This window comes from Thamnophis elegans, chromosome 2 (assembly GCF_009769535.1).
Source record: "Thamnophis elegans isolate rThaEle1 chromosome 2, rThaEle1.pri, whole genome shotgun sequence".
Classification (NCBI taxonomy): domain Eukaryota; kingdom Metazoa; phylum Chordata; class Lepidosauria; order Squamata; family Colubridae; genus Thamnophis; species Thamnophis elegans.
In genome coordinates this window covers 122,438,551-122,450,461 of record NC_045542.1, presented here as the reverse complement: position 1 = coordinate 122,450,461, position 11,911 = coordinate 122,438,551, and the positions used below count along the sequence as shown (strand labels likewise).

At 39.9% G+C, this 11,911-nt stretch overlaps 1 protein-coding gene across 1 annotated transcript; it reads right to left on the bottom strand.

The window, feature by feature from the left end:
- Positions 1-1,085: 1,085 nt before the first annotated feature.
- On the bottom strand, positions 1,086-11,857 carry SEC13 (SEC13 homolog, nuclear pore and COPII coat complex component). The gene is made up of 9 exons (XM_032210188.1): positions 11,780-11,857; positions 10,111-10,155; positions 8,553-8,668; positions 7,804-7,955; positions 7,205-7,338; positions 6,727-6,860; positions 5,262-5,382; positions 4,182-4,328; positions 1,086-1,990 (listed from the first exon to the last, which is right to left on the bottom strand). The coding sequence occupies exons 1-9, from the start codon at positions 11,780-11,782 to the stop codon at positions 1,880-1,882; spliced, it is 963 nt and encodes a 320-aa protein (XP_032066079.1). The 5' UTR covers positions 11,783-11,857; the 3' UTR covers positions 1,086-1,879.
- Positions 11,858-11,911: the final 54 nt, after the last annotated feature.

Sequence of the window (11,911 nt, the reverse complement as noted above, 5' to 3'; positions counted from 1 at the left end):
ATTTTTAAAAACAAAAAATCATGAAAAATCCTAAGCATCTGAAAGGACAAAACCAGAAAGAAAAACTGTTAAGTTAAGGCCTAAGCAGCCACTGTACTCCCAAACCCCATAACAAAGCCAGGTTTTCGCGATTTTCAGAACATCATTAGGTATCTCTGGAGGCATACTATTGCACAGGGATGTGCTTTCTACGCAGTCTCATCTGATTTTTTTCTACTTTGTAGATGAAAAATAATAGAAATGTGACTAAAGCAAATTCTAAGCAAATCATGGAAGCTGTGGACAAAAATATGAAAGATACATGCTATACAAAAAGCCTTAGAAAAAACCATACTCACTCATCCTAGCTTATGCTTTCTTAAAACTGCAGACTTCTCACACTTCCCAGGGAATAACTCATAATGAGTAAAATAGGACTTCTGTATCAATTTAATGCAGGTTTACTTTGTTCTCATAGCTCTTGATAATTGCTGAAATTCTAGTTCTGAAATTCGTAAGTTTAAACATGTCACTGGTTGTGTTGCTTCATACTGGAGGTGTTTGTGTAAATAATAAGACAGCCTTGAGGGAGGAATGCAAGCTCCATCATAGCATCCATGTTGCCTACCATAGCAACAAATAACACAGTATTTCAAGTCCACAACAGGCAGATAATGTTCACAAACGGTTTGTAAGGATTTGTTATTTTAGCTAATCTTAAGTAGTTTTAACCTTCCTGTAAAATTGATTTCTCAGTATAGTCTACCTAACAATTTTGCAAGCCTCATTGTGCTGTACATCCTCCCCTACTTATACTTCAGTGGATTAGAGAGATTTTTGACTAAGCTGCTATGGGCTCTAATTTAATTTTTATATACAACATCTCACATAATTAGTGTAAGAAAAACAATATGCTTTTGACCTCTGTTCTTTATTCTGCTACTACTTAAAAGCTGCCTCATTCCTCCTTACACTTATTGTGTCTATTACTTGAATTATGTTGTGTCATAAACCAGAAGCACGCAAATACGCATAATGGACAAAGCAGTTCAATAATTTCTTCCTGTTCTGTTAAGACAGGAGTGAAATAATCCTATGAGTCCAACTTAAACAACCTTCTGAATTTATTACAATTTACTATGAAAAATGTACAAAATAATTACAACATAGAGCAATTTTCTTTCTGAAACAATTCAGTGGATTTTAATTGGACTTTCTCTTTTTAAAGCAAAAGAACAAAACATTAGTTATGCAGTATTTTAGAGATCAAATTTACATTTTCAGTTAAACATGTAAGGCAAACTACAAAGCAAAGGTGACTGTATTGGATCATAGTGTGTATAAATTCGGCTCCCATCTCTTCCTCTTATGTTCAAATTATATACCACGTACTTCTTGACAGAAGAGAAAATACTAAGTTTTTAAAAAGTAATTACTAAAACATTACTCTGAGGAACTCTTAAGACTCTTTTAACAGAGAAATACTAGCTGAAAGGATGCCAAAATTTTCAAGTAAAATGATGAAAAATACTGGTATATTTCTTTTTTTTTAAAAAAAAATCACACTAAAAGGAACAGTATTTTTTCATGTCCATTTTGCCTTGAATTTTAAAAGTGTCAATTAAGGCAGATTGTTACGGGGGCTTTCCCTAACCTGGTACCTTCTAAATGTGTTAGTTCATCCTCCTAATTCCTAGACTGCTGCAAGGAATTAGGAAAGTTATAGTCCACCAAATTATTAAAAACCAGATTGATGAAGGCATTCCACAGTTTATTTTTTTTTATCAAGAGAATATTCATAACAAATTAAATTTTACATGGCCCGTATTCAATAAACCTGGATTACTAAGAAAAGTAGAAAAAAACTGCTTCTTTCAACTGGAAATCTTCATCATAGTCATCACTGTTCATTCTGTTGTCCTTCTGTAATGGCAGATACTGCTCCTTGGCCCTTATTGACATCACTAATGCATGCCCACTGTCCATCTACTGATTCTTTCCATAGAGTTACCTAGAAAAGACCATGTTTATTTTAGAACTCAATTTACAAACATGAACCTTGCTTTGAAAAATTTTCTTCATTAAAGGTTAGATTTGATTTGATTAGCTGTCAAGTAGCCTTCATGTGTTTGCTTTTAAATTTAATTAGGTATTATTTGGTCAAGGGAAGCTATTCTTGCTAGCAGAACACAGGCAAGGCAGCTTGCAGCTTCTTCTTACTTCCCAGCAATCTCAAAACTTTGCTTTGGGGAGTTTCCAAAATTAGTAGAATCTATTTTGAGAGAATAGTGCAAGAAGGAAGAAGAGCAGTTGCTAGACTGATAAATATTACATATTTTAAAACGCTTGGATTTGTTAGTATATGTGGTTAGTTATATTTATCTGCATCTATTTACATGTGGTCTCTTAGTATAGTACAACTATAAAAGCTGCACTGGGAAGAGGGAGAAGAGATGTATACTAGATAATGCTGAGGCAGATAGAGATTACAGTACTATACTGTCTGTCAGTAAATCCTTGTGAAAAAAGGAATTAACTAATAGGCATGTAATAGAAGTGATGACATTTATGAATGATATGGAAAGAGTGGGTAACAACATCTTTATTGAATGAAGATGAGTTAGGTTAGGTTTAATTATCCCAGTGTAATAAACCAGGAACATACTTTACACAAGCCCCTACTTTCTCACAGCCTCTTCAGAAGTTCTGACAGAAATTGATTTACTTCAAATATGAAGCAGGTTATAACTGAGCCCCTTGCTTCAGCTAATACCTTTGGAACACATACCGTGTTTCCCCGAAAATACAACCTGTCCCGAAACTAACGCCTGGACACATTTTTCGTGTGGGCAAAAATATAAGCCCACCCCTGAAAATAACCCCCCTGGACAACCCCCCCTCTAGTCAGGCAGAGCAGCACTCACCGACCTAGCGGTATCCCAAAGGCGCCAAGCGACGGGAGCCGGGAGGAGGAAAGGCGCTCACGTTGCTTGCTGCCTTTGGGATACCGCTAAGTTGGGGAGTGGCGTTCTGCCTGGCCGGAGGGGGGAGTTGCCGGGCGGCTTGTCCCTTGCGAGCAGGCTCCCGAAGAGCCGGGCACAGCCTCAGGGGCAAAGCAGCCATGAGGTGACCACAGTCACAAGCAGCCGCCCGGCAAATCCCCTCTCCAGCCAGGCAGAGCGCCATTCACTGACCTAGGGGGTATCAATAAGGTGCCAAGCCACGTGGCACTCTGCCCGCACCCCAACTTCCGCAGCTTGGCACATTCGGGATATCCCCTAGGTCAGTGCATGGAGTTCTGCCTGGCTGGAGAGGGGGGTTGCGTGAGCGCCTGTTCTGCCCCCAGCAAGCATGCCTCCTAGCCCCACCAAGCCCTTGCGCAGCTCTCCCAGAGCACCGCCGCCGCTGCTGCACACACGCTTCAGGCATAACTTCCAAACTCCAAAACTCGTCTGCGGAGTCTTCCAGCATCGGCCACTCTAGGAGTACTCTCTATGGTGGGCCGGCTGCTGGAAGACTCTCTGTCCGGAAGATTCTCTGTCTGGAAGACACTCTGTCTGGCAGCTGTCCCACCATAGAGAGCACTCCTAGAGCGGCCAATGCTGGAAGACTCAGACTTAGCAGCCGAGTTTTGGAGTTTGGAAGTTATGCTCAGAGCGGTGGCTGGTGGCGGTGCCCTGGGAGAGCTGCGCAAGGGCTTGGTGAGGCTGGGAGGCATGCTTGCTGGGGGTGAAACAGGCGCTTGCGCCACTCCCCTCTCCAGCCGGGCAGAGCTCAATGCACTGACCTAGGGGGTATCCCAAATGTGCCAAGCCGCGGGAGCTGGGGGGCGGGCAGAGTGCCATGTGGCTTGGCGCCTTAGTGATACCCCCTAGGTCAGTGAATGGTACTCTGCCCGGCTGGAGAGGGGATTTGCCCGGTGGCTGCTCGTGAGCGTGGTTACCTCATGGCTGCTTTGCCCCTGAGGCTGTGCCCAGCTCTTTGGGAGTCTGCTCGCAAAGGAGCAGCCGCCCAGCAACCCCAAAACAATAAGCCCTCCCTGATAATAAGCCCGAGGCCATATTTTGTGGGGCAAAAAAAAATAAGACCCTGTCGTATTTTGGGGGAAACACGGTAAGTAAGTGAATCTAGGAAACAAGTAATAGCAAAAGGCCACTTGGGACTGACTAAATAATTTAGGTACAAGATGCTTTAATACTTACTTTATTATCTCCTCCAGACACAGCTAGAATATTTGCAGTAATGGACCAGCTAACATGCCAGACTACATCACTGAATTTATGGAGTAATTTTGGTGACCATGAGTTTCCAGAGGCATCATCACACATCCAGATAAACACTCTGCCATCCTAGAAGAAGGCAAATAGAGCTGTCAAGAAATGGACATTCAATATCTCCTATAGCAGAATGATGCTGACATTTTAACAAGGACATCCTTTCTCCAGAGCCACAGCTACAACTCCATGACCATGGAATTCATTCAAATTGTGCTTCAAGTTGGCAATTATCAATCCGTAAGGGTATTTTATTTGTAGTGCTAGTAGTTAAAAACACATTGATACAGGTCTTAACTGGAGGTACTACTGCTTCAGATTACAAAGCGGGAACTGGAATTCTAAATGACTCTATCCACTCAAAGAAATAATACCACATTTTTCGGAGTATAAGACACAGGAGTATAAGACGCACCAAGATTTTGAAGAGGCAAATTAAAAAAAAGTTTTTGCACTCTGCAGACCTCCCAAAAATGGCCTGTTTTTCACAAAGGGCCCATTTTTTGTTAAAAGGGGGGGGGGGCATGCATAGCCTTTAGGAGGCTTATAGAGTGCTCCTGGGGGGCTGAAGGGGCAAAAACGAGCAGCAAAAATGAGCAAAAACCAGCTCATTTTTCTCTCATTTTTGCCCTCCCCAGCCCCAGGAGCACTGGAAGCCTCCTAAAGACTATGCACAGCCATTTTTGGAAAGGGGGTGGGGTTTCGGGAGGCCAAAAATGCTGCATTCAGTGTATAAGACGCACCCAGATTTTTACCCCCTTTTTTGAGGGAAAAGGGTACGTCTTAAACTCAAAAAAATACAATACCTCTCAGCTTATTTTATTAAAGGCTGATTAACAATAACTTTACTAAAAACCAATATGCCAAAAAAGCTTACGGTTAAAACTTTCTCAATAAGCTATTTTTTCATAACATTTTAATTTTATTTATGAAACTTTATTTATGCCATCTCATAGAAGGCAATAACAGATCTCTATCTTCATTGGGTAAACATTAAAGTAAAATTACCTGGGAGCAACTGGCAATAGTACTTGTTGGCAAACCTATGGAAGGAGCCCAGGCTACATCTCTGACCCAATCACTGTGAGCTTCCAATTTTTGTTCTTCTTTCCACTGGCCATCTTCTTCTCTGGAAATATTGGGAGGGGGAAGATGAAGATTCAGAAAAAAAGTGTAAAAACCAAGATGAATATATTGTGATAAAGGAAATGGCTATTTTAACAAATATTAGCAATATTAATACAGATTGTGACCTGTCAAAACCGCGCTCGACTAAGCCGCGCCCGATTAAACCACGTCGCTGACATCATCAACAGGGCGACAACAGCCAGCGTGGAGAAAGAAGGGTGCTTTAAATAGTGCTTTGAAAGCAAGCCGATTCAACTTAAGGTAAGGGTTAGGTTTAGGGTTAGGTTAAGGGTTAGGGTTAGGTTAAGGGTTAGGGTTAGGTTTAGGGTTAGGTTAAGGGTTAGGATTAGGTTTAGGGTTAGGTTAAGGGTTAGGTTTAGGGTTAGGTTTAGGGGGGTTAGGTTTAGGTGTTAATTTTAGGTTTAGGGTTTACAGCGTGCTTCTGTCTCCGCGCTGTTGTCGCCCTGTTGATGACGTCAGCTACGCGGTTTAGTCGGACGCGGTTTAGTCAAGCGCGGTTTTGTGGTGGAACCAATACAGATAAATGTTGCAGTGTAGGATTGGTCTGTTTACTTTCTGATCAAAGTATAGAATGGACAAGACTTTCAAACAGTTCTGCTCCAAAACCCAACCGATACATTTTGCACCTTTTGCAATGTAATTAGTTTATGTCTGCTTTGAATAACAATTCACAGATTCTTAACAATTACAAGATGTCCTTTAGGAAATTAACTTTAATTTCCAGTGAAGTATGGGAATCAAACAGAAATTCCCCTAATAGAAAGCGGTCAAGCTTTTATTTGAACATATCCAAGGAAAGCAAAGTTACCACTACTCTGGATATCTGACCCTACAATTCAAAATTTGTACTGTTCGAAGTTTTTCTAAAATTCATTTGGAATCTGCCTCCCCGTGTCACACTTTTGGATATTTCAAAACAACTATCATATCACACCTTGTTCCTTTTTTCTGAAGCCAAAAATGTCCAATTCAATTTGAAGCTATTTGTGACTTTCAAGAGAGTTTTTATTAAGTGTCCTTGAAAAAAGACCCAGAAGAACTGGTATCTGAATCACCAAAGGAAAATCACTTCTGTTTTATACTCATAGTTTTCTTCATTGTGGCACTGAATCATAACTACCCTAGCCCAACAAATGAATGCAGAAAAACCAAGCAAAAATATAAAATAACTGTTGGAGAGAAACTAGGAAAGGTTTAATCTTTTGGCAGATGGAAGAAGTAAAGAAGGTAGCTTTGTAACAAGCACAAGCAATTTTTTTGAAAAAATCTCTACCTCTTTCCCCCCACCCAAAAAACTATTAGATAATTTTTGAGGCTAACTTACCTCCAAATTTTGATGAGATTATCACAGCCACCTGATGCAAATCGTTTGATGTAGTTTGGTTTTTGGTTTGAAGGCTGATCTATGAGGCTTCCTGGTACAACAGCAGGTGCCCAGCTAACAGCATTGCAACCAATCTATGCAAAAATAAATCAATGTAATTTCACCTAATTTATAGCAAAACTAAAGACAATTTTTAACAACTATTTGTTTCATTTACAAACACTTCCTAAGAAAACATTTTAACGTAATCTTTCTATTCTTATGTGTTGAACAATAAATATATTTCCTCTGTTTAATAGTGCATGGATGTTTATCCAATTAAAGAAACATTGCCTTTCCTTCCTTACCCACACAGTTTATTTTGACTAAGGTTATCTGAACTTCAGATTCTAGTAAAAGAATAAAAAGATTTTACATGCTTTAAATATTCCACCTTTTTTGCCACATAAAATGTTTAATAAAAGGACTCTATACTCACTGTATGTGCATTGCTGATTTTTTTCACTTCCCACTGTCCATCACCAGTATAACTCAACAAAGAGATAGCCCCATCAGAGCTGCCACAAGCCAGGATCAACCCATAGTCTTGTGGGGCCCAACATACAGAATTGACTGTTAGAAAACGTAGAAACAGATTGCATTATTATATGAATCACTCAACTACAAGAGGAAAATATAGAAATCTTGACTTTTTAGTCTACACTACTTAAATGGGATGAAAGGCTAAAATGCTATGGCAACAGCCTCTTTTTAAAAAATCTGCAGCTTTAAGTATTAAAAAAATTATAATGGCAACAACAGCACAAATGCCTCCAAGCTGGTATTTAGTTTGCAGATCACTAGGCTACTTTATCCCACAAGCAATAAGATATTGCTATACAAGTGTTACATCTGCAGATACTGGTGATAGCAACAAAATTGGCTTCAACGGGGATGCACTTAAAAGTTGGAAGTGCCTGCACCACCAAAAAAGATGGAAAAGCAAGTAATAAGCATAATTAAAATAAGTAAATTTCTACCAAAAGATTAAATCAATCTGTTCCTATCCCCACATAGTTTGCAGAAGAATATCTCTACCTGAGGAATCATGTCCTGTGTATTCATATGTCTTCTCCCATGTACCATTCTCTTCTTTCCAGATAATAACCTTTCTGTCATAGGAACACGAAGCTAGGATGTTTCCATACATGGGGTGAGCCCAGGCAACCTGCCACACAGGACCTTCATGCCTATTGGGGGGAAAAGAAATAATTACTGCATCAAGGCCTTGCTTTTAGTTATGACGTATGGAGAGCATTTTGAAACCACTTTAAAATCATGCATCCTGTCAAGTGATTTATATCCTGAAATATTACACAAAGAGCCACTTCAATTTTTATTCAGACATATCAGCCTAATCAAGGGCTTCAAAGCAGGTGTCATATTTTTTTAAAAAAACAAAAATGTTGTAACATTTCCATTTGTAAAGAAGATTCATTTCTAAAGTTTAGCACAACCTATCTGGAGAGTCCTTTTAAAAACAACAGGACATAATCAAATATATTATTTCCTAATTGTACAGAACTCAAAGTTTATTTCTTAGTGTTTGTGAGTCCAATCAATTATGTTTAGTTAGATCATTTTTTAAATGAGATGAAGCCTAAGAAATTGGATATATTGTATATAGGTTGTAAGACAGGCAAGATAAAGGTTGACTTACAAAAGCTGTCAAGTTGAATATTAGATATGCAAAAAAAAAATATTCTGGACAAAAGCCAGCAATTTTGTCTATAACCAAAATAGAAAAATGGGTCATGCGACAAAGAATTATCTAGTCTTCAGCTCACCCTCTTAAGTCAGCTATGAGAATTTGTCCTCCATTCCGGACATCAAATATTTTCACAGATCTGTCTGAAGAGCAGGTTGCCAATCGAGTGCCATAGTAATCCATTTGAGCATCATGCTAGGAAGTAATGTAATAAGCTTTTTAAAACCTCACATTTCTGTTTCTATAACAATTTTTAAATCTTTGAAAATGTAATATTTATTTATTCATTATAATTTGTATAGCCAGTTGTCTCAGAAGTGACTAGGAACAGCAAAAAAAAAATCTTAAAATAAATTAAAAACAAATTATCATCAAATAGAGAAATATAAAATACACAGCATAAGAAGATGTTACAATCAATGGTTGTGCTGGATACGTCACATGCTGGCCATGCCCATGCCCGGTTTAGCCAGAAAAAAGGAGGGGAGAGTTGTATTACATCATGTGATGTTGCTGTGATGATGTGAGCTTAACACCCCTGCCTTAGATACTTGCCTAGTATCACAACTACCATAACATTTTTCAAAACCTAATAATATTCCAATAAAAATGTTGCAGAGGGTGATTTTTGAAAAACCATTTTGTTTCAGTGCAAATTCCCAGATATTTATAAGGCTACTCAAGTCATAATTTATGACTATAAACAGCATACCTCAATTTTGAAGAAAAAATATATGAAAAACTAATAGTATAAATGAAGCACAATCATGGAGATCGCGGAGTCTGGATTGAGCCAAAATTTTCTCTCAAGCAGAATGCTCAATTATGACTATATATTGTCACCATATTATTAAGATTGGCATCTACCATTTTTATGCATATTTCAAAGTAGCAAATGCTACTCATTGTTACATTCCAAAAATATAACAAGACAATGTGTCTCTTGCTCCACTCACTCTACATCTCTATATGGTACAGTGTATGCTAACCTTTTTGTAAAGGCATGCCAAAATTGTGTGTGCGCGTGCTATTGCGCATGGGTGTGCGCCCACAATCACAATCCAATGCATCCAACCCACCTGTGCGTGCGACCCACCCCGCACATACACGCCCGACTCTCCCACACGGAGGGGGAGTTTTCGCCCTCCCCAGGTTCCTGAGGCTTTCCTGAAGCCCGGGGAAGGCCGCGGCCCTCCAGAAGGCTAAAAATCAGCTGCCAGCACACGCATGCGTCCCGGAACTGACGGCTCATGTGCCAGCAAATATGGCTCCATGTGCCACCTGTGTCATACGTGCGATAGGTTCACCATCACGGGTATATGCTATAATATGGTATATTAACATGCAAATATATTAAAATGAACAGCTACCTTACTTTGAGCATGTTCATCATCTAATGCCACATTTTCTGGATTCAACTACTGTATCCCATTATATCTCTCCAAAGAAAGGGGAGAATTCTTAGCCTTACCATAATTTTATTTTCCCTTCTATGTAAAAAGTGGCTTTAGCATAAAGGTGTTCCTTTGAAGTTTTCTATAGTACAACAGAAAAATATTCATTCCTTGCATTATCTTTCTAAAATGAATCTTACTGTATTTATTTTGGAATAGAAATGAAAGAGACAAAATACTTACTATCATATCCTCATGGGAAGTGTCCACTGTATTAATTACAGACACCTAATAGGAAAATACAAAGAAGCTGTAATGACACTAATAGATCTCTAACCTTATATTTATAGTGAAGAATTAAAATATATAGGACTTGGCCATACTGTTTACAGTAGTTTACGTACATTAACACAATTAATTTTCAAATAATTTTATAGCATTCCACATGCATTTTGACTTCTTTGTCCTTAGTTAATTTTTAGAATTTCCATGACATATTGAAACTGATCTGGTATAAGGTAACACAGGGAGCTAATCTTTGTGCCTGCTTTAGCTGACAGGACAGGAAAAAAATGATGGCAGAACATCTAGTTTTGAAAACTTGATTCTCATTCTCGTACTGACCACCCTGACCACAAAACTATGCCTATCCTAGGATGTAAAAATATCTTAGACTCAGAACAAAGGTGTTTCTTAACAGCAAGTCTAATTTCAACAGTTTTATGGACTGTTTAAACACATCTACTAGTATTACAATTCGTCCTGATCTCCAGCAAGGTCAATATGGCTAACTGTCCAGAAAGCTAGTACAACTAGTCCTCAACTTGTAACCATGAATTTAGTGACCATTCAAAGTTACAACAGCACTGAGAAAAGTGACTTATGACCAGTTTCCACATTTCTGGCCGTTGCAGCAACCTCATGGTCACGTGATCAAAATTCATGCTCTTGGCAACTGGTATATATTTATGACAGTTGCACTGTCCCAAGGTTGTGTGAGCACCATTTGTAACCTTCCGAGCCAACAAGCAAATTCAATGGGAGAAACCAGATTCCCTTAACAACCTCATGATACACTTAAGAACTGCAGTGATTTGTTTTAACAAATCTGGCAAGAAGTTTGCAAAATGGGGCACCATTGGATTAACAACCCAGCAATGGAAATATTGAGACCAACCATAGCAATAAGGACTATTTGTACAGCATTCAGCATAAGTATACCTTGATGAAAAAAAAATGCTTTCCTTTTTCCTGGCTGCTACCAAGCTTTTCAACTGTCATCCACAATATCAAATTAGGTCCATCACCAAACCATAGTAACTGGTCTGGATTTCTTGAAAAAAAGCACCTTTGTGACAACCATGACCTGGATGAGTGAGAATCTCCATAGACATTTGGTCTGGATCAGAAACATTTAAAACCAGTAGATCTTTAATGTAGCCTTTTGGGGGGGGAAATACCTGCTTCCGTTTTCAGTTCAGTGCAAGACAATACCACACTACCCTCAAGAATTAAAAAGAAAATGAATGAAAAACAGGCGCTTGGATGAATGGGGCAGATGCATCTCCTGCAAAGCGTCCAGCAATACAGGACGGGCGCTTTCAGGATCCCAAACGAATGGCTTGGGAAGGAGTCTTAGACGTGGCCGGGATCAGAGAAGAGCTGGAGTCGGGGAATGGGCCTTGATCCTTGGCCCTCGCCTCGCTCGACCTTCGCCGTTTCCCGGGAGAAGCTCGGCGACAAGCCAGCTCAGCCCTGCGGGAACTGGCAAAATGACCACCCGCTAACCCCGCGCTCTTCATACTCTCAAGTCCTGGAGAGGAACACGCCGGGGCGCCAACCTGACTATCCTAAGCGAAGGGAGCCCAAGCTTGAGCGCCAATCCCGGCTCCCCCCACACCCTCAATCTCACCATGGCGGCGACGAGAGAGGAATCTTCACGGGACCAGCCCGGCTCCGCGATATGATTGCCCGGTCGGACGCTCTCAGACGTGGCAAGCAAGCGCAGCCCGGTTGTGCGTAACCAAAACCTTCCGGCTGGGAA